We start from the raw sequence: 27,580 nt of genomic DNA, 5'->3' as shown, positions 1-27,580 counted from the left end.
CCCACAACCTTATTTAATAGGGCCAAAGAGGGAAAACTCTACCCTAATTAATCACTTCTTGGTATGCTAAATGCTGTCCTAAACGTCATCTTTTAGAGTAACGGAGGGAGTATTTACTTATTCACACCTTATCGTCAACAATGTTAGAAACTTTAGACTTCTCAAGTCCTACAACATGCATGAAATTCAGTATATTTACTCCCCTTAAACCTGTCATTTATATTCTTGACAGCTATTTCAATATAATCAAAACTGGATAGCTTACTTTTAATTTGACCTGCATGGCTGCATGTGTATACTGTATCTCAAGAACTGGCATTGTTTGTTTCCTGGACCTGGACCTGTTGAATAGCCCTGTCCTTTATCTATTATGATTATGAAGACTGAAAATAGCCTGCTGCAGGAAACCCACATGTTTATTGACTACAAACACGGATTGCAGTGGGCTGAGAGATCTGTTGTCTAAACCTGACGGCAGCGCTTATAAAAATGTCCATGTTGCGTACTTGATGATTTCTAATCACTTGGGGTCAGGACTGCCAATGTTGTCAGTTGTCACTCCACCATTGCTTCAGAAAGAAACAAGCCAGCCGCAGCCTGCTGTGACCCGTTAGCCTAGAGCCAGCAAAACGAATGCAACTATAGATACATTCTTAATTAAAGTGTTTAAAGTTTGATCAAATATATAGGTGAGAAAATTCCAATGCTTATAGTACCAAATAAATTTATTATAAAAATATATTTCATGATGAATCTAATGATATCTATTCAGTATGATAAATAATAATGTTTTTTTATATAAAATATGGTTAAACTTGACATTTTTTAACACAACACTGTTATAAAATTACATTCTTTTTGAGACAAAGAGTAAATCACATAGTCAATCATTAAAAAAGTCGAGTTTATAAAGCACATCTCATGCGCTAAGATGAAGATAACAAAAGTATAAATGTAAAAAAAAAATACTTATATGAGATTTGCGCAGGTTATTGTAAGCATAGCGCAATGCGCAAACACTCAGTTTAGGCGAGCGAGGAACTAGAAATGCAGCGATTTGCGCACAGCACAAAAGTAGGGATCTAGCAAATAGCAATGGCAGTTTCCAACGCCTGATAAAAATTCATACAACATGGAAGACACAAACAACGATAAACCACAAGGTTTGGGTTTCGACTAGTCTCTAAATAAAAAAAAGTTAACGACTGACAACGATGATTCTTACTGTAGCTTGAAGCATGCTAAAAGTTAATCAACCGAGATACAAACACTGGAGTTCACTTCAGCTGTGTACCGTTCCCGGACGGTAGAGGCTGGAACCTTGTTCCATTAGGGTTTAGGGTTAATCAACCGAGATACAAACACTGGAGTTCACTTCAGCTGTGTACCGTTCCTGGACGGTAGAGGCTGGAACCTTGTTCCATTATCAGAAAAAACATTGGAGTTCACAGAAGGGTGCTCCTGGACGGTGTCGAGGAATATGTTGTACCAGTCATCAGTGACATTTTTAGACAGTTTCAGAGTCATCGTCTGAAGCATCGGTGCACATCTGCAGAGCAGTTTGAGGAAATGGATTTCCTCCTCGTTGCCTTTGAGTCCTTTGATATTCACTTCTGTGAGATTGATCGCAGAGATAGTAGTTTTAGTTCTCCATTCTCTATTATTCTCCTGACAAGGACACAATTCTTTGCAAGACCACCAAGATTGTGTCACTTGCACCTAGAACAAAATGTACCATATAATGTATTAATTACACTGTATAAACACACAAGCATTAGATTATATGTGGAGTAAATACGTACCTCGGGGGTAGCCACAAGAACCATGTCAAGCCTTTGCACTGCAGTGCAAATCCGAAGCAGGTTCAGCAGCAGTGGTCCAAGAACATGGCCCCTTGTTGAGATCTTCAGCTTCAGGACAGAGAAGTTGGTAACAGGGATTTTCTTCAAGTCTTCTGCAAAATCCCTCTGTGAAGGATAAGGGGTCTACAAAACAATCGGGCAGCATACAAAACAATTTAGAAGCCAGTTAAGTCCACGAAGCTAGCTAGGAAATCAATGAGTATGAGAGCCTGAGACGAACGCTAAGTATGCCCAGCGACAGGACATGGGCACGACGGGGCTGATGGCTACCCTCCTCGTCGTCGGTGAGCTCCATCTTCTCCACCGCCCATACTTTGAGGGAACCGACGCGCCACATTGTGCCAATCGCAACCATGGAGTAATACAAGCACTGCCAAGTGACCTCCTCCACCATTGGTGCCACCACCGACAAGCTGTTGTCTATGCCCGTGGAACCCAAGGCCAGCGTCAGCTTCCTGAGCGCGGGGGCCACGATGTCGATTGTGGACGTGGACCGGCACGTGCTCACGGCGAGCACCTGGAGCGACTCCGAGTGCACCGTGATCGTGTCCACCTTGTGTGGACTCGTGGTGACGCTAAGAACACGCAGGCGCGGGCAGCGGGGCACCAAGACGGCGAGGTCCATGATGCAGCCCGAGAGGGACAGCGTCTCCAGCTTGGGGAACTCCGTCGCCGGCGACAGGGCAAAGCGGATGTTCTGCACGTCCAGCTCGATCGATGTAGCGTGATCGAAGCGCGGCAGCTCGATCCATTTGTTGGCATCGTAGCGGGGTAGGTCGACCGGGATGGTGAGGGTGAGCTTCAATGGCGACCGATCCGCGACGGCGTGGTGGAGCAAGAAGGTAATGGTGGCCGCGTCCAGCGCGCGACGTCCTGTTCCCCTGGAGACGTGGATGTCGATGGCCTCCAGCGAAGTGCGGGTGACCCGGGCGAGCGCCGCGTGGATCGCGTCGGGCGCGAGCCCGCGGAAGGAGACCTCCGGGAGGCCTGTCCAGACCCCGCGCCACCGGCGGGCGAGAATGCTAGTGCGCGCGGCGGTGCGGGCGCAGCGGAGGCGGGTGAGGACTTGGAGGAGCAGTTCGTCTGGGAGTGCGCTGATGCGGTCCACCCGGCTCTGGGAACGTGTGATGCGACGAGGCCCGGGCGGCGGCGCGCCACGACGTTGGCCTACCATCGTATCCCAACTCCCAAGGCACCAGCGGCCAGCTCCGTCTCCCTCTGCAAATCACTGCAGCGTCATTTCCCCCAAGAAGGAAAGCTTCGGCCCCTGCTACACCACTGGAGGAAGCCTGAAAGACTGAAATTTTGTGAAGCCGGATGATTGTCATTGCCTAGAAATATTTATATGTTAATAAAAAAATGGATGCAATTAAGCTGCGACAGGTCACACGCTCGCAACCCTTCTTCCTCCCCGCCGCCGCGCTCCTTTCCTGCTGCCCCGTTCTTCGCCGCCGAGCCCCCGCGCCTCTCCTCCGTCGCCCCATCCATAGCCGTCGAGCACCCTGCCCATCCTCCTCCACACCCCCGCCACCAACCATCGCCCCACAACGGGCGCTAGGATTCGTCAGAGCTCCGGTAAACCTTAGTGCCCACGGCGACCTCCTCCTCCCCCTCCCCTCTCTCATGCGGAGCTCCGCCATGGCCATGCTCGTCGGCAATGCCGAGCTCCGAGCTCCGGCCAAGCCGCCCTCACCATGACCTGACTCGGCTATCGCTACCATCGCTACGCCCCCTAAACCATCCTGTGTCCTTCCCCACCGCCTAGCCAGCCTACCTCCTCCGATCGGACCCTTCTATAGCCCGTCGAAATTACAGAAGAAAGAGGGGGAGAAACTCACCGGTACCCTGCTTCCTCCCCGCCACCGTGCTCCTTTCCTGCCGCCCCATTCTTTGCCGCCAAGCCCCCGCGCCCCTCCTCTGTCGCCCCATCCATAGTCGTCAAGCAACCCACCCATCCTCCTCCACACCACCGCCACCGACCATCGCCCCACCGTGGGCGCTAGGGTTTGTCGGAGCTCCGGCAAACCTTAGGGCCCGCGGCGACCTCCTCCTCCTCCCCTCTCTCATGTGGAGCTCCGCCATGGCCATGCTTGTCGGCAACGTCGTGCTCTAAGCTCCAGCCATGTCACCCTCATCATGATCTGGCTCGCCTGCTGCTACCATTGCTAGGCCCCCTAAACCGCTCTACGTCCTTCCCCACCGCCTAGATAGCCTACCTCCCTAGATCAGACCCTTCTATAGCCCATCGAAATTGGAGAAGAAAGAGGGAGAGAAGCTCACTAGAACCCTAGCCACCGCCGCAATTGTTTTCATCTCCGGTGGTTACAGATCTAGATCTAGATCTAGATCTAGTGATAGTCGGAGAAGGAGGAGGCCTACCTCGCCGTTGCCACTGCCACCGTCGAAGGGAGAGAGGGTCAAGCTCGCTGGCGCTGGTGGAGGCGCGGGTGCGGGCGTAGGGAGGAGGTCAACGAGACACGTTCACCGCCGCCGACCTCGTCTCCGGTGGTTACAGATCTAGATCTAGATCTAGATCTAGTGGTAGTCGGAGAAGGAGGAGGCCTACCTCGCTGTTGCCACGGCCACCGTCGGAGGGGAGAGAGGGTCGAGCTCGCTGGCGCTGGTGGAGGCGTGGGTGCAGGCGTAGGGAGGAGCTCAACGGGACATGTTCGCCGCCGCCGACCTCATCGTCCTCGGGGGTGCGGGTGCGTGAGATAGGAAAAGGGAGAGGGTCGCGTTGTCCGCGCGGAGTATGATGGGTTGTAAAGTAACTTTTCCAAAAATATAGTGTTTTTCTTTGATATAAATGAAAAACCACATCGCTCATGAGCTCGGACGACCACCCGAATCGTCGAGTAGTGGCTCCACACTATGCTATCCAAATGGTCCTCTTTGGCAATGCCTCATGTGTTTTATTTCTTGATTGAGATGTGACACTGTACTCTCCTCAGACCAAAATGAACTAGCAAATAGAAGAAGATGGTGAACCATGCTGTAGTGAACTAAAGTGTATAAATTGAGACCATAACAAGCCCCATCAAAGAAGCAAGTTACGATAGCAGCCCAAGCAAGAGCTAACGAAGCTCAACCAAATAAACCTTTAATTGTATCCCCGTGATTTTTAGAATTAGACACCCTAATTTCTTCCAAGGGGACCTATTTGTTTCCACAATCGAAAAAATTGACGCAAAGTACCACACTCTCAACAACAACTCAAGGTCGGAGGAATTAAGGAATGAGAGTACTAGTGGTGGTAGCCTAAATTGTTGGCTAGATTAGTAAGGAAAGTAGTAGTCTATTAAAGCAGAAACTAACAGATGAAGTTTATGAGTCAACCTATGATCCCTCATGTTTGCTAAAAAATGAAGTTTATGAGGAAGATACAATAGCAAGAGTCTACTAGCTAGTTAGATGAGACGAGTGTTCGTTCACGTCAAAAAGAAAAAAACAAGAAAAGTTTCTTTAAAAAAGGAAAGGAAAATTGAAACATACCATATTACGGTATTAGTATGTTTTTCCTCTCCCCTCTCCTTCCTCAAAATATGATGAACTTAACTAAGTCTTTGGGTTGATTTGAGGTAGGGATGGGCTGAGATCTAGCGAGCTTCAAGAGAAGCCTACAGCGACAACCCACTTAGGCGCGCCGGGCTGTCATGAAGAGGATTCTTGCAAGGATGGTTTACATGACAACAAATCTGACAATAGGAGCCACGAAAGAGAAGAAAAAAAGTTGAGGCATGGGCAAGAGGATTGTGAAAATGGATGCCATAGGTGAGAGAAGAGGTTATTGAGGCCAAAAGACCACAAAACTCATCACAGAGAGTGAATCAATGTTGAGGATCAATGGGGAGAGGCGTTTCTTTGATCGTAGTGGTTCTCTCCGAGTTGTAAGGGGTCAACATCCATGTTAGTGAGACTAGAGCTCCAATATTTTTCGAAATAAAAATTTTGCCTCCTCTTCCCATTAGTCGTATCACATGGCATTTAGATTGGTATCCTATGCGAGGTTGGACCAGGATCCCAAAGGTGGCCTTATATCTATGCATTCGCGTGTTTGGTTCTTCAACCTAGATCGTGAGGTATAATTTGAGATTATTTTGATCACTGCATCTCTAATTTAGTGTGTCTCGGATGACGCAAAAATAACAACCAAACATGGCTAGTGGGATGTAGAATCCATCTGTATTTCTAACTTTACGCAAAGCCTGGCTTGGGTGAGTCTGCTCCATCTCAGCCAGGGTGTGACGATGCAAGCTAGGATGCCTCATCGTGAAACCAATCAGACCCTTACTGGGGATTATGCCCCCTCTATCCCTGCTCCTCTTCTATAGTTGTGTTGACTCCCTATCTGTGCTCTGCCCTCCCTCATGCGTGTCCCACTGAAACATGGATTTGGTAAGCATGTCAGGAGGTGTCCCTTATCAAATTGATAGGGAAGGGGGAGATGGATATCATTTTAGGAGGTGGGGAGGGTCATTTCAGTGAAATAATGTTGACATCAATTCCGATCATACACCAGCAAGGGCTTTATTGATTGCCCAGATTGTACACGAACAAGATACACAAGCAAGGGAGATCGTCCCAATGAGGCCGTAGGGAGGCAGGCTATGTTGTTTTGATGCTCGTTTTTTGCCCAAAAATCTCATGAACCTTCGGGAAAGACCCATTATGGAGGAGCACAACTGGAGTGTCTTAGGATCAGTAGGCCACCTAAAACAGCAAGGGGTAGAAAAAAGCTCAAGGTTGAAGAATAAGTAAAAGTGTAATAGATTGACTTTGATCGATTAGATCACTAGATCGATCGTGATCCTCTCATATATAGAGAAATATGGGATAGCTGTATCTTGATAAGTTTCCTACAAAATCGGACAAGTTTCCATCAAAGAAAACTCAAAAAATAAATAGACAATATCAGCTTGGGTCGATTTATCTAGCCTCAGACGGGTACTCACCCAAAACCTGATTGGGTCAGTTTGAAAACCGGTGTGGGACAATTTTATCCAACTCCTAGCCAACAAGAATATGGATCAGTTTTCTTAAGTTTTGTCAGACTTGTTAATTTGAATCTAACTCGATCCAAATTTGATTCCTTTGATCCAAACTTGCATCAATGTATTTTCTTGTTAACATTTTAAGAGAGGTTACACTGTAATGGTAGATAAAGGAGGCTCGAAGTGAAAGATACCTCTTGCAATCTATTTATTTTACTAATGAGTAGTGTGCGCCCTTGCGCGCGGGCTGGGACCAGTTTTTTTTGGAAAGAAACAATCCATTATGGATAGCAACATATGAAAGCGCAGAACAGCGCCAATATATTTAAAGAATACAACCTTGACATACATTAGTAATAGTAATATATTGGCTCTAAGATAACATAAAAGTTCAATGTCAAGTCTAGACGTCGACATGGTAATAAGAGGTAGCATAAACATCATTGCAAAAGATTTTGATACATAAGATGGCTATTACAATCACTAGATGAGTAGTGTAAGCAACAAGCCATGCAGTCAAACCAGCACACAAATGGGTACTAAAGCCAGGTCTAAGTAAAGTTATTTTTGCCCTCAAGGGCATGTGCTCCCACTCTCTCTACCACTGGATTTGCATTGAGAAGTGTGCAAACACACATCTCAATGCGAATATGCTTTGAGATGTGTGTTTGCACACTTCTCAATGCGAATCTAGTGGTGCAAACATGTGGGTTGTCGCTGTAGGCTTCTCTTGAAGCTCGCTAGATCTCGGCCCATCCCTACCTCAAATCAACCCAAAGACTTAGTTAAGTTCATCATATTTTGAGGAAGGGGAGGGGAGAGGAAAAACATACTAATACCGTAATATGGTATGTTTCAATTTTCCTTTCCTTTTTTTAAAGAAACTTTTTTTTTTGACGTGAACGAACACTCGTCTCATCTAACTAGTAGACTCTTGCTATTGTATCTTCCTCATAAACTTCATTTTTTAGCAAACATAATGTATGTATTGTTTTTTTAGGAAAATACCATATTTTCGTATCCGTATTCTTCTGATCCCGATACACATATCTGTATCCTTCTGACATGATATCCTTCTGACAGATGCTTGAGCAGAGTTGGATCGCTGTTGTGTTCTTAAGTTGTATGGTACTTAGGATAGGCCATCGATGGCTGGAGCAGGTCAATGTTATCTGAAGATGTCCACAGCTAGTTTGCACCATGTTGTTTCAGAATTCTACTCCATTTGATAGGCTTTTTAGCATACCTATTTGCTAGTGACAGAACCCTCGGTACAGGTTTGGGGCACGTTGCTTCTTTTTTTTTTTATTTGCTCAGGTGTCCATAGAAGTCTAGAAGATGTACTGGGGTCGATGCTATTTAGGATTGTTATTTACAATTGGCTATAAGATAATGCCACCAGTTGAGAAAAAATTTGATGTATTTAAGATGCAGAGGACATAATGAGCTCAAGCTTTGCGAGGACGTGATTCACAATGTGCTATCGAAAAGAAAAAATAAGAACGAAGTATGATTTACATTAACCAGAATCGTTAATTGTTAAATTATGCAATTTTTTCTCTTCAAATATTCTGCTGAGACATGCGCTTATTCCACTCAGATGTTATCCCGAATAATTATTTGAATATCATTACTCCATACGGAAGACAGTGTTTAGTTGTTCACCCCTTATCATCAACAAGGTTAGAAACTTAAAATGTTAGATTTCTCAGGTCCTACAAGATGCATGAAATCCAGTATGTTTATTCTTGACAGCTATATCAATATGATCAAAACTGGATAGCTTATCTTTTAATTTAACCTGCATGACTGCATGTGTTCTTTATTTGAACACAATCCATTTTTCATTTTATCACTCTTGTATACTTTATCTCAAGAACTAGCATTGCTTATTCTCTGACCTTTAATTCACAGTCATTTATCTATTAAGAAGACTGAAAATAGCCTGCTGCAGGAAACCCACATACTGCTTGATTAGAAACACGGATTGTTGTCTAAACCTGACAGCAGCGCTTTTAAAAATGTTCCATGTTGCGTAGTTGATGATTTGTAATCACTGGGGGTCAGGACTGCCAATTTTGTCACTCCGCCATTGCTTCAGTGTTGTTGGCAGACTCTCCAGTCTGTTTGAGCACTGGCTATGTTTTTTTAATGCAATCAATAGAAAACTTAGCATGTATGGAAATAGTTATTCCAACACAAAAAGTTTAAAGTTGGCACTAATATGGCAGAGTTACTTTTTGTGCATTGGTAGGGAGATGTTTTTGTTTGGTCACTGACAATTACTTGCAACATATCACGAGGGCAGAGGTGCTTCTCCTCTTCCGGTCCTTCCTCCGCACGGCAAAGCAGTTCTCAGACTACAACATCTGCGAGTACACAGACACACGCCGCCGCGCCGCGGATGCCTTCCGCGAGAACCGTGTTCTCGCAGACGCTCCAACCGCTGCCGCGGCATTAGCGAAGGGAGGAAGCAGCAGCTAGAGGTCGCGAAGCGGCAAGCGGTACTGCGGTAGTGTACCCGCTCTACGCCCCCAAGGCTAAGAGTGCGATGGAGTTGAAGGTGCAGTGATGGAGTGCTGCCCCCTCTACGGATCTGTTATCGCTTTTGCAAGATGATTGTCAATCGTCATGCCATAGCTGTGCAGTAATAAATCACTAAACCATGCAAGCTGCTATGCTCTGTTATGCTTTGGCATGCCATTGTCTGCAAAGCAACCTGCTTCAGGGGTTGCAGATATCATCACAACAATGCCGTTGTTCGTTGGGCCAAATGTGTTGTCTGTCAAACGATTCAAATGGAACTTTGAGAGATGTATCATTTACCAGTTAATTAATTCCTCATGATGCAGCAGAATTGCTGATGATGTAGTACGTCGCATAAGAAACAGAACAAGACTTTTAAACCGAACAACGGGTTATTATGGTTATGAACAGCCTCGATCGTCGCCCTCAGCTAGGCCCTCACTGGCTGGCGCTAGCTAGCTGACGAGGGAGCCCTCGGCGGCGGCCATGGAGAGGCAGTAGTCGGCGACCTCGCGGAACCTGGGCACGCTCCTGAGGTCGACCTTGGTGCCGTCCTTGAGCGTGATGACGATGTCGCCCCACTCGCCGATGAATCTTGGCACGACCACCACGGACGTCACGGACGAGTAGGGGAAGTCGGTGCGGTCGGCGCCGGAGAGCCCCGACACCACCGTCACGCGCCGGGAGGTGAAGCGGTACCGCAGGATGAACGCGCGGGACACGGCGGCCAGCGTCAGCGGCAGCCACAGCAGGGTCAGGCCCAGGAGCAGGTTCGCCGCCAGGTCGCCGTAGTGGGCGCCGCCATCGAAGAACACAGTCTCGGCGTCGCCTTCGCCGCGCGCCCCCGAGGCAGCGGCACGCGCCGCGACGAGCCGGGAAGCGGCGCCGGCTGAGCGCCTGATTTGTGGGAGCGGTATGGGGTGGAAGGAGAGAGCTGGAGGTGGCGTCGGGCGGATAATGGAGGAGACTGCCGCGGCGGTGGACGGCGGCGGCATGGCTGGATTGTCTCTGGAGTCTGGACTCTGGTTGGTGGTGGAGGGATTGGAACTTGGAAGCGCGCGCGGGTGGGGCTTCTCGTTTCTGCCTTTCTGGTGGTCATCGTGCGCGCGGTTTTGTCACACGTGGCACAGCACGATTGGTGCACGTAGACCACCTTATGGCCACGAGTTTATCTGCTAGGGGCCTACGTACGGATATGGGCCTAATTGCTCTCTTTTACCATTTCGGCCTGCTGTCCAACAAACTTGGGCTTTTTGTCTATGCCCCAAATTGAGGTTTAGAAGACCACAGCTTTTGTTATGAACCCAATGCAGTTAACCAAGGATTTTTTTTTTCTGAAAAACATTAGTCCGCCTCACATTAGAGCTTTAGAGTTCAAAATTGAGCTAAAGCTTTAAAGTTTAGAGAAGGGGCTCCAAACAGGCCCTAAATGCAGTCGGATGCTTGGCCTCCTTTTTCAACCGTGCATGCTCTCATTTCTTGTTGATGGGACGTGCGGCAAGAAACATGCAACATGCAGCGTGGGGAAACTAAAAGATTTTTGCGGCCTAGAGTAAATGGATTAAAGAGAGTTAAGGATTCCTTGGTCTTGATAAAAAAAATTACTTGTACGACTAACTTGGATGGAGGGAGTATATACCTAACAAAGTATAATAACCATGCCAGAGTATAACACCCCTGTGACCACCATCACACTAATTTATCATGGCATAATATTACCAACACTGGCCTCAATTGCTCCATGAGCAGGGGTGTGGCTGCATTGCACCAACTGCGGTCAACATCATTGAGGGATAAAGGTCTCCCTGCCATGTAGATGGTGGGGTGGACGCCATATCATATCATGCTCACAGGCCGCAATTCTCATTAGTTTACTGCCATTGTTCTTTCCGAGCTTACTATTATCATAGTCATAATAGGTTCCTCCGATGTAGCAAGGACACACAAAATGCATCAACTTCCTTATTTATGAGGATGGTTATGACCAAAACAGGTCTAGTATAGTATGGCATGAGGGGGAAGGGCGATTCGGGGCTCAACCCCCCCCCCCCCCCTCCGCGATACACACACACACCCACCACAACCCAATGGAGTTTTCTTTTTATGTTTGTACTAGTTAGTATACACAACATGCACAAATTATCATGTTTGTTATATACTTTGGAATACAGAAAGTAGCATAGTACAATATTCATACTTTGGTATTTTTATAAAATATTCATACTTTAGTAATTTCCTTGTTGTTAGACATATCTTTTATTAGAATGTAGAATTATTCCTGAATCCTATGTTTTTCCTAGAAATTGTTCTGATTTCTATTAATTTATAGGGTGATTCTAGTGAAATTCTTGTATTTCAAAAGGGTCCTAAATAATCTTTCTAACCAGAGTTAGGTTGCAACAGTAAGTTTTTTCCCTTATACAATCACTAGTGCATTTCATAAAAAAGGAAAAACAATCACTGGTACATGTCTGAACGAAGGACCATCCGTTAGTTCTTCCGGCTTTGTTTGACAAAGAATATTCTGAACTTTAATTTACAGAGCATCTGCAATAGTTTTCTAAATAAATTTGTTATTTCTTGTTTATTTGTCAAAACTAGAAACTAGTCACTCCAACAGTTTGATAACTGGGTTGCCATCTTTTGGCAACTTGTCATCCAGCAGCACCGCGCGGCCATATTTGTCAACTTATTATCCAACAGATTAGTTGATTTGGTTGTTAGTTGTGGGTCTTTTTTTAAGTTTATCAAGCCTAATTCGTAAACTGTTGGAGACAGAAGAAAATCTCACTTGCCATATGTTTTAGCAACTTGCCAAATCACAAGATTTGGCAAGTGAGTTTTACCAAACTATTGGAGATGCTCAGATCGTCGATTCCTACAGAATTAGTAATATCATCTTAGAGCAAACATGAATGAAAATATGGCAAAGCTGGAGTGCGTGCTAAACTTTATCTATTTTGACTGATTATATTAATCAAAATTTACAAAATTTCATATTTTTTCTCTGGTCGAAATTTATCTATTGGAGTAGTACACGCTACACAGTCATGTCCTAGATTGGCCACCTCAAGAAAAGAGTGCATGAAGATGCGGCAGTACCTTCCAGCTCTTCTCCATCAGAGTCACCATGATTCCGCGACAAAAGCGTGCACAGTCACCGGCACTGGCACTGACTGCTCCGACCGCGATCCGGCCGCAGAGTAGAGATCTGCAGGAGCGTTTTCACGGACGCGCTGGTCGATCCCCAGAACGCAGCTGCAGCTGCAGGCTGGGTCTCTGCGTCGCCGTCGCATCGGCATCGCGCCAGGGAATTCCAATTCCCGATCGCGAGTCGTGTTTCTTCGGTCGTGGTGTGGAAGTGGAACGGGGCCTCGTGTCGTGCAGCGCTGCCGCCTGCTGCATCGCATCGCATCTCCTCCTACATGCCATGTGCGCCACACCTGCGCTGGCCGCCTGTCCCTGCCTCCTCCAGTTGCCCGTTTCGTTAGGTAACACACAATCGCTCGGGACCTGGTCGACGCGAAGCACGAGCTATAGCACGGGGAAAAGTCCGTGCAAGCGCACAGGACCTTTCTTGGCCATTGCTCGGAAGGAGTGGTTCAGCAGAGAGCTAGGATCCGTTGCTGGTTTGGTGTACGTATGTAAAAAAGAAAAGAATCAAATCCTACCTGTATCACATGACGCCGATCGAGTTTTCTAGTGTGCGTAGTATGCGCGCCACGCTGCTTGCCGTTGCCGTGCAGGAGCAGTCCGTTGCCCGTTGAAGGACGGAGAGCAGTTGGCGACGGTCACATGCCTGTGAATCTGCTGCTGCCGCCGGGTTCCCTCTCGTTCCCCTGCGACGCCGCGACTAAAATACTCGGCGCCGCGCCGGCTACATGCACATAAATTTAACGGTCCAGCACGCCATGGCGGGCTGACTTTTGCCGCCGCCGGCCGGCTCGTCATCATGTGCGGATTCCATCGCGGTCGCGGCGGGCGTATAACCACAACCAACCAGGCAGCCAACCGCTGGCCTCCAGCTAGCTCTGTTCCGCGAATATCCAATGGATGAAACTAGCTAGAAGAGAATTAAACCGGCAACGTGAATGGTACAGTAGTAGTAAATCTCCATGCACGGGTCGATCGATCTCGCTCGCTTCTCGCCTCGCGCAAGCATGGTGGCGTGGTCAGGCCGGCCGGGCGGGCGGGCAAGCTGGGACATGGGAGAGGACACATGGTGGCCACTAAGGCACTGTGCTGTCACATGGAGATGGAGGCATGGACATGGAGCGGAGGAAAGGGGGGCCACGGGCCAGTGGCCATGCTGCATGCATGCGTGCGTGCCCCGGCTGCTCGATCTCAAAGCCACTAGTGGGACCGATTGATGCAACAGTTTGGACGGACCATATGTACACGTAGTCACGTACCAATATACTCCTCCTCCTACCACCACCAGCTGATCACGTACTGATGATGATGATGAGGCAGCCCCAGCCTCTTGGTCGTCCTCGCCATCGCTCGAGCCCCATCCACCGGGACCGGGTCACCGGCCCGAGCAGATCGAGCATCTCAGTACGCATCTGGAGACTGGAGGGGACGGCAGACGGCACGGAGACCCTACATGCATGGCCACGTACTACTACTCGGCTATCCTTTCCTGCTTTTTTTTTTCTTCTTCTGGTTTTCTCTTCCTCGATGTGCCGTGATGTAACAAGTATAATGTATTAGTATATGTATTGCACTAGCTACAAGCCTTAACCAACCATTTTCAGAAGGAAGAAAAAAATTTCATAAATAAATTGCAGGACGTCGTGTCCTCATGAGGTCCATGTAAATTACATCAGTAAGCACGTTACAGGGGTTTAACACTGAGTAATAAATTAAATCATGGTGCTGTTAGTCTACCGGGTTCAGAACTGGAAACTTACAGGACTATGCGGCGATGGAATGTTCTCAGTGATTCTGAACTTGCTGAAAGATTATTGGATTGGATGAACTGAAGTTTGTTCTGGCGCAGATTTAAAGACGACAAGGATTCTTTGGATGGTCCAGTCAAGATTATTTGACGTTTCGAATGGCCCAACTACAGAGTGCAAGTCATTTTCAATGTCTAAGACATCAAAACTATTAGTTTTATCCGGAAGTAGCACTGCATTATACTCCCTCCTCCTTGTAATATAATGTAGTCCCAAATATTTAAGACAACTTAAGGTAATACAAAATGCATATATCTATGGATTAAACCCAATTAAGAAGTTTCACTTTAAATTATGGTTTCATTTTTAACAAATTTGCTAAATTTGGGCATGGACACCACATAGATATGTTTCATTACAAAAATTATAAATTATAATACATTATTTCAAGATGAGGAAGTACCTAATAATGACATTATTTGGTACTCCTACATATTATTTCCATCCAGAAAAGATATGATTCTATTCTATTCTTAATCAAACATTTAAAAATTTGACTAAATTTATAGAAAATAATATCAATATCTTTTTCCAAGAGTTAATATACCATTCAAATATATTATATGGAAAATTTAATGATGCATATTTGCTATAATAAATATTGATTTTTTGTTGTAAATTCAGTTAAATTGAAAAGGCTTGACTTGGTACTAGTCTAAAATTGCTTTCTTTTTAGAACAAGAGTGGGAATTAAAATTTGCCATCTTTCCAGGTATCATAGTTTAATGTCTCGTTCCCGATATCTCCCAAGGATCGCGCAAGACTCTTCTACCCAACATGAAATTACTTTTTCTTTTGAAACCAACACCAAATTACTTGAAATCCTTTAAATAGACTGGTAGTAGTACTTCATAATCTTATTTTTAATTACACAATATAACACAGACACTCACAACGCATGTGTACTCATCTCTATGAACACACATATGTAAACCTTACCCCTATGAGCACATCCGACGAAGGACTATCACGAGATTCACGAAATCACCACATACGCCTCACTGTCGACGGAGATGTCGCGTATCACTAAAAGCATAGTGCCGTTAAATCATAAAAAAAAATCTAAAAAAACGTGAGTATCCATATCAATTCGAGAATTTAAATTCAGGTAGGCAAATTCTACCACAAGGAACCCCGCCAAGGCGCCAACTGATATCAATTCACCTAGTACTTCATAATCTACCATGACACGTGACAAAAACGTTTTGGCTGGCCAAAAGCGAATTGTTTTGCTCGCTGTTATGTTCTGTCCATGGCCATACATCTATCTGTAATAAGGTTAAAGACTTTTTTTTTTGTAGGAAGAAAGGTTAAAGACTTTCTGTGCCTGTACTTGCAGTCAGTGACGTTGTGAAAACTGAAAAAGTGTGCGTGGTCTCTGCGGTCCACGTGGGCCCAGCTCGGCAGAGAGGTAGGGGCCAGACACGGTCCTTTGGTTTCATGTACCTGTAGCGGACGGCCCCACGCACGGCTGCTGATGCTGATCCACCCACAAGGGATTGTTCCACGAGTTGTGGACCTGATCATGACGTGACCTACACTTAACGCCATGTATCTATTTTTTCTTTTCCTTTAAAAAATATGTTCTTGTTATCGCTGTCCGACTGAAAGCCCCCAACGAAAATTGATCATGTGCATATGCTTTTATTTTCTTTCAGATTTTACATGAGACCCCCGTAAATACAAGTAGGCAAAACGTCCAAAAGACCAAGCTAACAAATCTTCAAGTTAATTAAAGGAGTCATCATAGATGTTTTATTATCAATGAACACATCATCTAGCACTAAAAGAATGTCATTAAATTTAGAAAAATATGAATAGTGGCCAAAGACGAAAATTTAAATCCGAATAGACATGTTTTGCTAAAAGAGAAAAATTACGGTAACTTGGACTCTTATTTAAGCTCCATTCATGTCAATCGCAAATTTTAAGCCATTGCTTTATTAAACCTTTAATGCAACCTTAGAATTGAAAAATCACGACCATATACTACCTAGAGCTGTCAGAAAAGAAAAAGAAAAGGAGAGAGAAAAGAAAGTGTGGGTAAATTTGCAGATACCACCTTGCATTTTTACTCCAGTTGATTCGGCTGTGTGCCCTTGCAATTCTCATCCCACCAAGCAATCATTTCCTCCAGTCGCAGGCAGGCAAGGCAATCTAGCGAAGCCCGACTCGGACAAACTGTAGCTGCCAGCAATGAGCCAATGCTTGCATGACGTACGGGTACGGTGCATGAGATGAGATCGAGCCTGCGCATCAGCTAGAATAAAAGAAACTAAGCCCGGTCATAAACATTCTTTTTCACTATTTAATCAGGTGTAATAATGCTAGACCTTTGTGGTAGCTAGGTATCTACAATACAGTAGTAGTATATGTGCTCAGGTTTGATAAGAGAGATAGATACAGTAGTTGTTACTACACATCAAACACATGTGCAGTGTGTTGTGCTTGGTTGGACGTACGGACTGCCTAATTGCCAATATAGGATTAGGATGTGATAAGATTGATTGGGCTCTGTGAAAAAACAAGTTGGCTTTTGTTGCATGCAGTAGCGTAGTAGTAAGCGGTTGTTGAGCAACCTCTGAGGGAAAGGGGAGAAAGCAGGGCCCATGGGAACATAGATAGCTGTCCCGGTGTGTTGCTGTTGCCCATGCTTTTATGTCCCTTTTTAATTAAGTGTCCTTAATTGCACCATAATACTATGCATGTCTGCAGCAGCATGTGTAATGCTTATTTAACCACAAGTTCTTAAGAATGGTAGTAGATGGATCGAATGTTCCTGCTGGTGTGGTCAATGATGCGTTCATGTAATTATACATGCATGTGCAGTACATTGGTCGTATACTAATAACCTCAGTAACCTTTTGATGATCCTTTGTATATTAGAACATTATTATCCCAATATGTTCAGAAACATTGTCTGCAACTGCATCATTGGTCACATGTCGAGAAACAACGGACACACGTTCAGTTCTTTTAGAGAAATAAATAAAGTAACACAATGCTTGCTCATGCTGAAAAAAACAAAGTAACACAACGAGAGAGAGAGAGAGAGAGAGAGAGAGAGAGATGTACTGCTCTTGATCCAGGCAATTTTTTAAAAACCATGCACCTATACAACTCACAATTCACAAATTTATATATGTGTCAACAAAAATAAAAGAAAAGAAAAACGCAAAGACAAAAAAAAAATGAAGGCGCAAAAATAAAGATACTATCAAAACTCAAACCAAAACCTACCTAATTAAATTACACCACCTCTTCGCTTATTCCCCTTAATTACAACCCCTTGCTTCCCACCATGATCAACTACTCCATTTCCAAATATAAATCGCATAATCTCGCAGATACCTCGCGGTCGATCAGATCATGCACAGCCTGGCTTCCTCCTTCCCTTCTGCACTCGCCAAGAATTAATCCAAATTGGTGGTTTCCTCCACTATTTCTCCTCACTATATTGTTGATCGCCATCGCAATGCAATATGCCATTGTGAATCATTATATTATTGTTTGTGACGATGGAGATGAGGAGACGATGATCAATGGAAGTGCTGGTGGTCGGCCCACGGCCAGAACGGCGGCGGCTCGTCGACGCCGCACAGGAGGTTGCCGAAGCTGGCGGTTTCCGCGGCCTGGACAGCGGCGCCGTTGCCGAGCGGCTCCAGCTTTGGGGTGATGGAGGTGTGCAGGACGAGCTGGTCGATGTCCACGCCAGCAGCAGCAGCAGGGCGGCCGCCGCCGACGGAAGGGTAGAAAGGGATCAAGCCGCCACCGGCGGCGTGGTGGTGCTGGTGCGGGTGCTGGTGCGGCGGCGGAGGGTCCATGGGGCCCTCGGACGGCGGCGTGCGCGAGATGTCGAGGTTGATCTCGGAGCTGTTCTCGCTGCGGTTGCTGCAGGACGCCTCCGTCTCCTTGTTGAGGTTGATCAGCTCCGACGACCCTGCCTCCCTGCCTCCCTTCAGCGCCAGTATCTGCATCATCAGAGCCGATCGATTGTTGGCTGGCTGTTAGTATAATTGTTCTGACCAAACTAGACAATAATGCAGCAATGTATAATGAGCATCTGTTGAGATCAAGTTCCAGAGAGATGATGATCGTCTAATCAGTGATCACTACTGGTTCTTTACTGCAACCTAGGACACTTATTCTTGCTACTAGCTAGCTGCTAGTAGTACAGGCAGGCTTGATGCGAGATTCTTGGTACTACTACAGCTGCACGGCACGGTCCCAACGTACAACGAGTACTGAACGTACTAGTACATTTGCAAGCACTCGGATCCCAATCATACGAGTCCTGATTGTGCCAAAAGCTAGCTGGGCAACGTAGTACAGTGCGCACGTCATTTGCAGTGCAAATCAGACGGAAAAAGCTTAAAAGCAAAGACACATGCATAGGAGTAGGAGTACGCTCTGCGACGAGGCCCAGAGATGAGAGATGCGGACCGGCCATGATGAAGCCATTGACTGCGGAAGGCCAGCCAGCCAGCCGCAGCGCAGCGCAGCATCTTCCTCGCTCAAAGACTCGACGCAACTCTGCCTGCATATTCTGCTGCTGACCTTTCCAAAAGCCACTCCCTGCCTTTTTGCAGTTGCGGCAGCAAGATTCCACAAAGGCAGGCAATGAGGGAGAGGCAAAGGCAGGTGAAAAGGCAGCAAGCTAGCAGCGCCCAAGGCACAAGGGAGGGCGACGCGACGCATCCAACAACCTTTTTCTGCTGCGTGCACTGAAACCCACATGGATCCCAGCTGAGCCGTCACCCACCAATCATTGAGCTGGCCTGGGAAGCCAGCCATGGACCGACCCACGCACGCCCGGATCAACATCGCGATGCGGATCACAGTTCACACACGCACGCGGCTAGCCTAGTAGATCCGGGACGGCGGCGACGCGAGAATGAAGCTAGCCGGCGCCGGCGAGGATAAAGAGATGAGGTGATGACCGAATTGTAGTGTACGGGTGTACAGACCTCGGCCTGGAGCTTCTTGTTGTGGGAGAGGAGGGCGTCGTTGTCGGCCTTGACGGCGTCGAGCTGGCGCTTGAGCGCGTCGTAGTCCTTCTCCAGCTGCTTCGTCTTCCACCGCGCGCGCCGGTTCTGGAACCAGATGGCCACCTGCCGCGGCTGCAGGCCAAGGGCACGCGCCAGCTGCAGCTTCCGCTCCGGCTCCAGCTTGTTCCCGAGCTCGAAGTTCTTCTCCAGCGTCCGCACCTGCTCCACGTTCAGCCGCCGCTTCTTCTCCCCGGCCTGGGAGCCGTCGTCCGACAGCTCGTCCTCGTTCGCGCCGCCGCCGCCGCCGCAGCCGTTCACCTCGTCGCCTCCTCCGGCGACGACGTCCGCGCCGTACATCGGACGCTTCCCCAGCATTGGCGCCATACCTGCATCAACACAAAACCACAGGCGCCAGCGCATGTCAGGACCACCAGCGGATGCATCGATCGATCGGATTAGTCGTTGGAGTGATCGATCTGCGCGTGACCTCGGAAGTCTTGCAGGGAGGGGCATTGAGAGGACGGGAGGAAGGGGTTGTGGTGAGGATGAAGGGGAGGAGCAGGGAGGTGGTGCTCATGGTGGTGGTGGTGGTGGTGATGGTGTTGCTGTTCTTGGGGGTCATGATCGGAGGGTGTCTGCTGCATTTGGAGGAGGAAGTTTGGAGGGAAGAAGGGCGAGGGTGAGGACGCCATGCCATTGCTGGCCATTGGCCTCATCAAAGGAGGAGGGCAAGGCGCATGGGTGGGCAGTAGTATTTGAGAGAGAGACGCTAGCTGAGAGGGAGGGAGGGAGGGAGAGAGAGAGAGTGGCGAGGAAATGAAATGCAGCTATAGCAGGGGTGGTGGGTTGTTATAAAAAGAAAAGAAAAACTCAGACTACATAAAAAAACTTTTCAAGAAAATCAAAATAAACTGTAGGGGTCCCTTACGACGACATTCACTTTTGCTATAGAGAATGGTACAAAGTTAATACGAATTTACAAGAAAAAAAATTACTTCCTACGTTCAAAATTATAGTTCATTTTATCTTCGTCTGAATCAAAACTCTTCAATTGTAAATAAGTTTATATAAAAATATATCAATATTAAATTAGTTTTATCAAAATTTCTGTGACCTCCTCATGATATATAGCGTGTTTGCTTGAACCCGTATATGTATATTAATACAAATTTTCTAGAAACATATTTAAAAATATTGAAATTTGACTTGGAATAAAACTAAAGTGAAGTACTATTTAGAACGAATGAAGTAGATATCATACTCCTAATGCTTTTGCATTTTGGGAAAAATATAACCAAGGATTTTTCAACTTATTTAAGAAAATACTAGCTAGTGGGCAGCTGGCTCAAGGGCAAATAAGGAACTAACTTCAAAGGCTAACCCTCAAAATGACTAGGAGTCTAGGATACTAGCTAGATTCTACTGTTCCTTTATCTTCTTTATGTAGAACCTACATTTTCTTGATGCAACTTTTTCTTATCTTTCCGATGTCCTTTTCATTGCTTTAGGCGTTGTTTAGTTCCAAAAAATTTTGCAAAATTTTTCAGATTTTCCGTCACATCGAATCTTTAGATGCATGCATGGAGTATTAAATATAGATGAAAATAAAAACTAATTGCACAGTTTGATCGAAATTGACGAGACAAATCTTTTGAGCCTAGTTAGTCCATAATTAGACAATTTTTGTCAAATACAAACGAAAATGCTACAGTGTCGATTTTGCAAAAAAATTTGGAACTAAACAAGGCCTTATCCTTACTGAATGATCCTCTACCCATAAAATGCCAACGTACACAATACCAAAAAGGATAAGTAGAAGCCTGTGTTGTTGGTATAATATGAGGGATCGACTGTAGAATGCATGATAAGGGATGGTTGGCACTAGGAAAACACAAAAAATGTCGACTCAATGCATTGCACAAAATGTGTCTACATGTTGACAAGAATCTAATAATTACAAATGTTTTCATGGGAAAGCTGCATTGATGATGGCCCAATGACAGTGTACACATGATTCCAACTTGAGGAAGAAATGAGTAGCGTATCTCACTCCATCATAGGCAGCAGTAGCGCAATTATGCGTGCTTTACATGCATCTGAGAGAACTTTAAAGCAGCAAGAGGTGTTTGGAAAGTCAAGTGCAATACTACTTGGGAAATAATGGATTCAGGGCATCGCCTCTATCTAGTTTGAACCCTTTTCATAGCTACTAGAGGCTGCATAAGCATTTATTAGAATACCAGGCCGGGCGCGACTATATTCATGTCCAATTTTGGTCCATGCGCAATTATTCATGTCATCGAGAAATAAAACACTCGGAGAAGTTCACATTAGGTGATGCAACTTGGAAATACTCCAAGTGTTTTATTTCTTAAGAAAGCAACAGATTCACATTTTTGTAAAGGTCTTTTAATGTCAAACATTAGGTGATGCAACTTGGAAAGTTTAAGGTACAAAATGAAAAACAAATAAGGTTCTAGGAAGATATTTGGATTGGGAGTTGTTCTCTCCGAACAAAATTCCCAAGACTCGGCATATGTGTAAGGCTCGGCGACAATAACGTTCAATAATTTTTGTAAAAAAAAAAGTCATGGTTGTCATGTTTTATATCTAGTTTTATTTCTTTATAAACCAGATTAATGCTTTGGTAAGCGTTGAATTGTAGGAACTCCTTGCACTTTTCAGAGAGGTTTTCTTGGGGGAAAAAAAACTTGGAACCCTCCATCCTGACCTAACGCCCACACGTTTGGCGCGCGTACGTACACACATATATAGTTGGTACAGCTGACCGTGAGCTAGCACTAGCTAGCAGCGTGCACCAATACGGGGGGCTTTGAACGTTTCATGTGTAGTGTGTAGCAGGTGACGCCGACGGATGGCTACGCTGATAGACGTACGATGGATCGATCCGCCCACTCTGGACTGGATCCCGTGCATATGGATGACGCTGTCAGGATTGTGGCTTGCGTTAGCGGCTCCATCATCCTCAGCTCCCACGTTACGAAATTTCGGGCAGCGAGGGATGGACGGCATGCAGCTGCCGTGCACGGCCGCATCGATCGCACGCATGTGGATCAGTGGACGAGGCCTCAGATCGGATCGGATCCATGGGATCGATCGGTCGGTGCACGTACGTCATTGCCGTCGTGGGCTCGTGCCAGCCGTTGATCTGTGACGACCGGCCGGGCGTCTGATGATGCGATCGCGTCGGTTACAAAACTTATACAGGTTCGAGACCAGTAAACGCCAAGAGAGAGAGAGAGAGAGAGAGAGAGAGAGAGAGAGGGATCGGGGACACGACGACAGACGACGATGCGTGGTTGCAACAGGGGGCCGGGCCGATCAAGGATAGATGGATGGATGGATGGATGCATACAATGCAATGCATAGCGAGGCTAGCTAGCTGGCCCCACGCACACAGCGAGACGTGCAGCGTACATGGCTCATGGGCGCGGGCCCACCATCCGGGGTGGTGCTCCCTGCTAGTGCGAACCGGGTGGCCCTGGCGCTAGTTGGCGTCTGGCGTCCGGCCGCGCGAGGCCAGCGGCACATGGCCTTGTTAGTTAGGAGGGATCGGGGCCGGGTGCATGGTGGCCTGCCCTGGTGGTGGGAGAGGCTAGGCTAGTAGGCGCCGCGGGGACGGACGGATCGGACGGAGATCGATCGTCCCAGCTAGCGCTGCGCGTCGATCGATCGTTCGTATCCAATCCACCTGCGTGCTGGCCGTGTGTTGGATCCCTTTGGATTGGACTGGACACGGCCGGGCACACGGCTAGCTAGCACTACCCATGGAACCTCACGTTACGTTGTCCGCCGTGGATGGATCACTCGATGGATGATGGATGAACCTCGATCACGATCGATTGACACACCGAAAATTTCAGACCAACTTATAGCATTATTGGTACTATTACATTGATACGAAAACGGAAGAGAGCTCTGATTAATTAGAGACGACTCTTGGATCTGTGTGCTGTACATATTTTCCTGCTAAATAGGGGGGAAAAAAAAGCTGTATATTACTACTACATTACACGCCATATCGACATATATACAAAGCCAAATATATATGAATAGCAGCTAGCTAGGCTGGAATAATGCGGAATAGATAGATATATGTTTACATAAATATATACATGGCATGGTCACGCTGCTGCCTAGCTACTTGTGGTGTGTGCAGCTAGCGTGTTCCTTTGTTTTGTGTTTTTTTTGCATGGTAGTGGGTGTGTACAGCGGGAGCGCATGGCGTTTGGAACCTTCTCCCCGCGCCTAACCCTCACGTGCCACCCACATCTCGCCTGCATGCATGTTCGTTCGCCTTCGCCTCCACTGCATATAATATATTTTTCTATGCCATCCACATCGTCTCCACTTGCGCCCGCCCGCCCGCCGACGGCGACGGCGATTCCTTGTTCCATCTCCGATCGATTCCCCATGGCATGACGACCATGACATGCGCCGCGGTTGTTAACGAGTAATCTTTTTTTCCAGAAGATTTAGGTGTCCTTGCATTAAGAAGAAGAGTTTTTCGTAAGCATGCTAGACAGTCCAACACCTAGACCGACCTAGCACACGTACTGTTTTAGGTTCGATATTACATAAATAGATTAATCAACCATGTGGAAACCGCAATGTCCTCGTGACTTCTGCAAAGAGCTCCCTAGCGACCCCGTTGAACACTGGGAACAGCGCGTCATGGGCATCGACCTGACAAAATGTCAAAGTCCCCACTACGAATGTTGTCAAGTGTTATCTTAGATGTAAGTGAAACCGGAGCAGCTGGCAGCGTAACGCCCAACCTCTACTTGGGGAGTACCTCGCCCCGCTTGGAGGCCAGCAGTTGGGCGACAATCCGTCTGCTCCTGCCTCTGACAAGGGGCCTCGTGGTAGCTGCCATCCGCCTTGAAGGAGCGGCGAGTAGGGACGACACATGCTTCACCTCCACCTTATCGACAAATCGAGCGAGACACCGAGTGGCCTCGTCAGGCGTGGGCGTCGCGACGCTGCGGTCAGACATGGCTTGGCTATCTAGCAGTCCGCCCTTCGTCGGTGTGGAAGGGTCGGCCATGGCGTGGCGACCATTTCACATCGACGCAAGGGTATCTGCCGCGGGCACCGCCTCCGCGACATCGGCAGGCCTCGACGGAGGAGGCATGCCCTGCACAGGCAACGAAGGAGGTAGATCCATCGTAACTTGAGAAACCGACACTGGAGAATTGGGGTCTGTTTGGTTTGTTGGTCTCATAGAGCCTGACTACCAAATGTAGCCTGGGCAGCCCAGGCCTACTCCTAGGGAGCCAATGGGTGTGTGTTTGGTTATGTGCAAAGATAAAGATGGCTAAGTTGAGTTTTTGTTTGGTTAGTTGTGTTTCTTTGATACAATCATCACATCTCAATACCGGTAAGTTTACCCCAAAGAAGCAATTCATCGAACACCCTTCTCACCACACAGTAGGCATCATTGCCATTGCCATCCGTTCATCCTCATCCTCCTCCCGTTCATCCTCATCCTCATCCTCCTCCCATTCGCCTCCACCATGAACACAACAGAACACAGAAGAAGATCCAGAACCACCACATCGTGTTCCGCTAGCATGGAAGGTGGCAACCATGGAAGATGGGAGGCCGTGAAGGAGGCTGCGAGGCCATGGAGAAACCAAATCAGGGCAGGCTCGGTGAGGAAAACCACATGTGCAAAGGAGGCAGAGGCGACCGGCAAGGGGATGGCGAGCTCGACGACCATGCTCCTACTCGACGGCTTGAGGACCCCAGCCGCGTGAGGAGGAAGGGGATGGAAGGACCCCGACCATGGTTACTCTCGAGCATGGCAACTCCGACCATGGTGAACCTCGAGCCGCCCCACATGGACCCCCGCCGCGTGAGGAGGAAGGGGACGGAAGGACCCCGACCATGGCAACTCCGACCTTGGTGAACCTCGAGCCGCCCTGCATGGACCTCCACTTGGATCTCGTGGGTGAGCACGGCGTAACCGTCGAGCTTGTCGGGGATGCGGGTGGCCAGTGCGCGGACATGGAAAAACTTCACAGACGCGGATGTAGACGAGCTCACCGGGGAAATAGGTCGCCGACGAGCGGACGCGGAGGAGTGGCTCGACGGTGAGGAAACCTCGGTTGCGAGCTTAGCCAAGCCTGGCTCCCAGAAAACGACCAGCCCCTGCGTTTTTCTGGAGCCAGGCTAAGAGGTGGTTGGTGGCTTCATGGAGCCTGGTTTGGACATCAAAACATGCAACCAAACAGGCTGAAGGTGATATTTAGCCACCCAACCAAACAAACCCTTGGTGTCCAACAGAGGTCGAGCCTCCAGATGCGAGACGACGAACTCCTAGAGCATTTGATCGATCCTCACAGGTGACATCAACCTCGCGCACAGCTCCAACCCAAGCGGATCAGGCTTGGGGAAGCAGCTAGCATCAATGGCAGGAGCGGTGCTGACATCGCCGCCAGCGGTGATGGGCCTCGCCGGCTTACTCTGACGTTGTTAACATCGTAGTAGGTTTTCTCCGGCACCCACCACGGTATCTTACACGGCCCCCTCTGCTCCTGGCGAGCCGTGGGATGCATGCTACTAGTCAACTACTACTGCCCCTAGCTACAGATGAACTAAGGACGTACTCCCTCTGTATAAGATTTAGAAGTCGTTTTAGACAAGGTTTGGATTAAACATTAGGAATATAAACATTAATAACTTTTAAATTATTGAGTTTGTAAATATGAAAAATATATGAATAGATTTATCTTGAAAAATACTTTTATAAAAATATACATATATCATTTTTTCTAAATATTTTTATAAAAATAAGAGGTTAAAGTTTTGTTTTGGAGACCGTAATACTGTTCTAAATGACTTCTAAATCATATAGGAAGAGAGTAAGTCGTGCAGCATGCTGCTACCGGCCGGCTAGCTAGCGTTGGCGACAAATGCTGGGACACAGAATGGAATGTCCCAGCAGGGTTAATAAATAAAACACCCATTGCATGCCATCGTGTTAGATTATTAACCACGCGACCTAGTACTACCTTGCAGAGCCAGAGTCGTTGCAGCAGACTCGCATCGCATGCAGTTCGATCGTTGACATATTAAAGTTTCTTGCAATTGGTTCGTCCTGCAGCTGGCAACACACGTTTCTGAAGAGCCATGTGGATGACGTTTTTACTTCGCGCATCGCTATCGTTCTCACATGATGAATGAGTATCGAGTTTCAGTATCTTCGTTTGTTTTGGGCCTCTTGCCCATGGCCTGATTTCGTTTGGGCCTCAGGTCCATCCATCGATATTTAGCTAGTTGTGCTTGTGCAGCGCTGGCCAACTTACCTGAATTTTCTGCCGTTGCCGTGTTTTAAATTTTGACAAAGATGCACAGCATATACAGCATAAAAGGTGAAATCAAACAATATCATCGTGACGCAGCAAATTCAACGCAAACACGTAGTACTGGCAGCAACCATATTGCATCCCCATGCTGCTCGTTGCCGTTGTTCTTCGCCGCCGCTGCTGCCGGATTGTAGTAGTAGAAAACAAAAGCGGCGAGGTAACCCATATGGTTTTGCTGAAAACAGTCTATGGTTGGCTAGAACCTCAAGATGAGATTCAGAAACCGGCGATGATTCATCTTATCAGCACGAATGAGATTTGATTCTTCCTCCTTGCTCTGAACCTGATGTTTTGAAACAAACAACCTGGTATTTCGAAACGAAATTTCGGAATGAAGTTCTTATACTTGGCGATAGCTACCTGTCCAAATTCTCCTGATATATTTTTCTCCCTGCACCCAAAGGTGCACGCGTCTATGTAACTACGCGCAAGTGCTACAAAAGAGAGGCTCCAAAGCCAGAGCCCTGTCCCCTGTGAACAGGGTCCTCGAATCAAGGGCAGCGGAGATGCGTACAGGAAAAGCAGCACCAAAGGGAGAAAAAAATCAATGATTGTTTGACTAGCACGGCCCTAAACCAAGGTTAATTTCACTACTAGCTGCTACGACTATATAATGTATAAACACACAAAATGAGGGCCATTTCCAACTAAAAAACCACATAGCAGATTAGCAGACGCTTCGAAGGAAAAAAAAAAAAACAAACACATGGCAGACCACCATTTGAAACTACCCTCCAAAAGCGCAGTGTTGGGGAAAAGCTGCATCCTTCCCCCTGGTAGCGTCGGAGGTTATCCTTCACCTGAGGAACCTCCGACGCCTGAAACGTCGGAGGATATCCTTCGACGGGAAATGCTAATGTT

At 47.1% G+C, this 27,580-nt stretch overlaps 3 protein-coding genes across 6 annotated transcripts; all 3 read right to left on the bottom strand.

Annotated features, from left to right (window-relative positions):
• On the bottom strand, positions 1,043 to 4,596 carry LOC8082116. Of its 4 annotated transcripts, XM_002465739.2 has the most exons (5): positions 4,429 to 4,596; positions 2,083 to 3,159; positions 1,803 to 1,985; positions 1,415 to 1,719; positions 1,043 to 1,320 (listed from the first exon to the last, which is right to left on the bottom strand). In XM_002465739.2, exons 2-5 carry the CDS (start codon positions 3,034 to 3,036, stop codon positions 1,278 to 1,280), a joined length of 1,485 nt encoding a protein of 494 aa, XP_002465784.2. In that variant the 5' UTR covers positions 3,037 to 3,159; positions 4,429 to 4,596; the 3' UTR covers positions 1,043 to 1,277. The 4 variants fall into 4 exon arrangements, with proteins under 4 accessions (XP_002465784.2, XP_021307307.1, XP_021307308.1 ...); XM_021451632.1 differs by having other exon boundaries at positions 1,043 to 1,719; positions 2,083 to 3,151; positions 4,242 to 4,596; XM_021451633.1 differs by having other exon boundaries at positions 1,043 to 1,719; positions 2,083 to 3,151.
• LOC8082115 lies at positions 9,647 to 10,452 on the bottom strand. Its single transcript, XM_002465738.2, has one exon. The coding sequence runs from the start codon at positions 10,372 to 10,374 to the stop codon at positions 9,835 to 9,837; it is 540 nt and encodes a 179-aa protein (XP_002465783.1). The 5' UTR covers positions 10,375 to 10,452; the 3' UTR covers positions 9,647 to 9,834.
• Positions 17,403 to 20,136, bottom strand: LOC8059811 (homeobox-leucine zipper protein HOX21). Its single transcript, XM_002465737.2, has 3 exons — positions 19,816 to 20,136; positions 19,308 to 19,714; positions 17,403 to 18,311 (listed from the first exon to the last, which is right to left on the bottom strand). The coding sequence occupies exons 1-3, from the start codon at positions 20,042 to 20,044 to the stop codon at positions 17,880 to 17,882; spliced, it is 1,068 nt and encodes a 355-aa protein (XP_002465782.1). The 5' UTR covers positions 20,045 to 20,136; the 3' UTR covers positions 17,403 to 17,879.

This window comes from Sorghum bicolor, chromosome 1 (genome assembly GCF_000003195.3).
Source record: "Sorghum bicolor cultivar BTx623 chromosome 1, Sorghum_bicolor_NCBIv3, whole genome shotgun sequence".
Classification (NCBI taxonomy): domain Eukaryota; kingdom Viridiplantae; phylum Streptophyta; class Magnoliopsida; order Poales; family Poaceae; genus Sorghum; species Sorghum bicolor.
The sequence above is the reverse complement of the archived record's forward strand: the minus strand, read 5'-3'. Positions and strand labels throughout refer to the sequence as shown.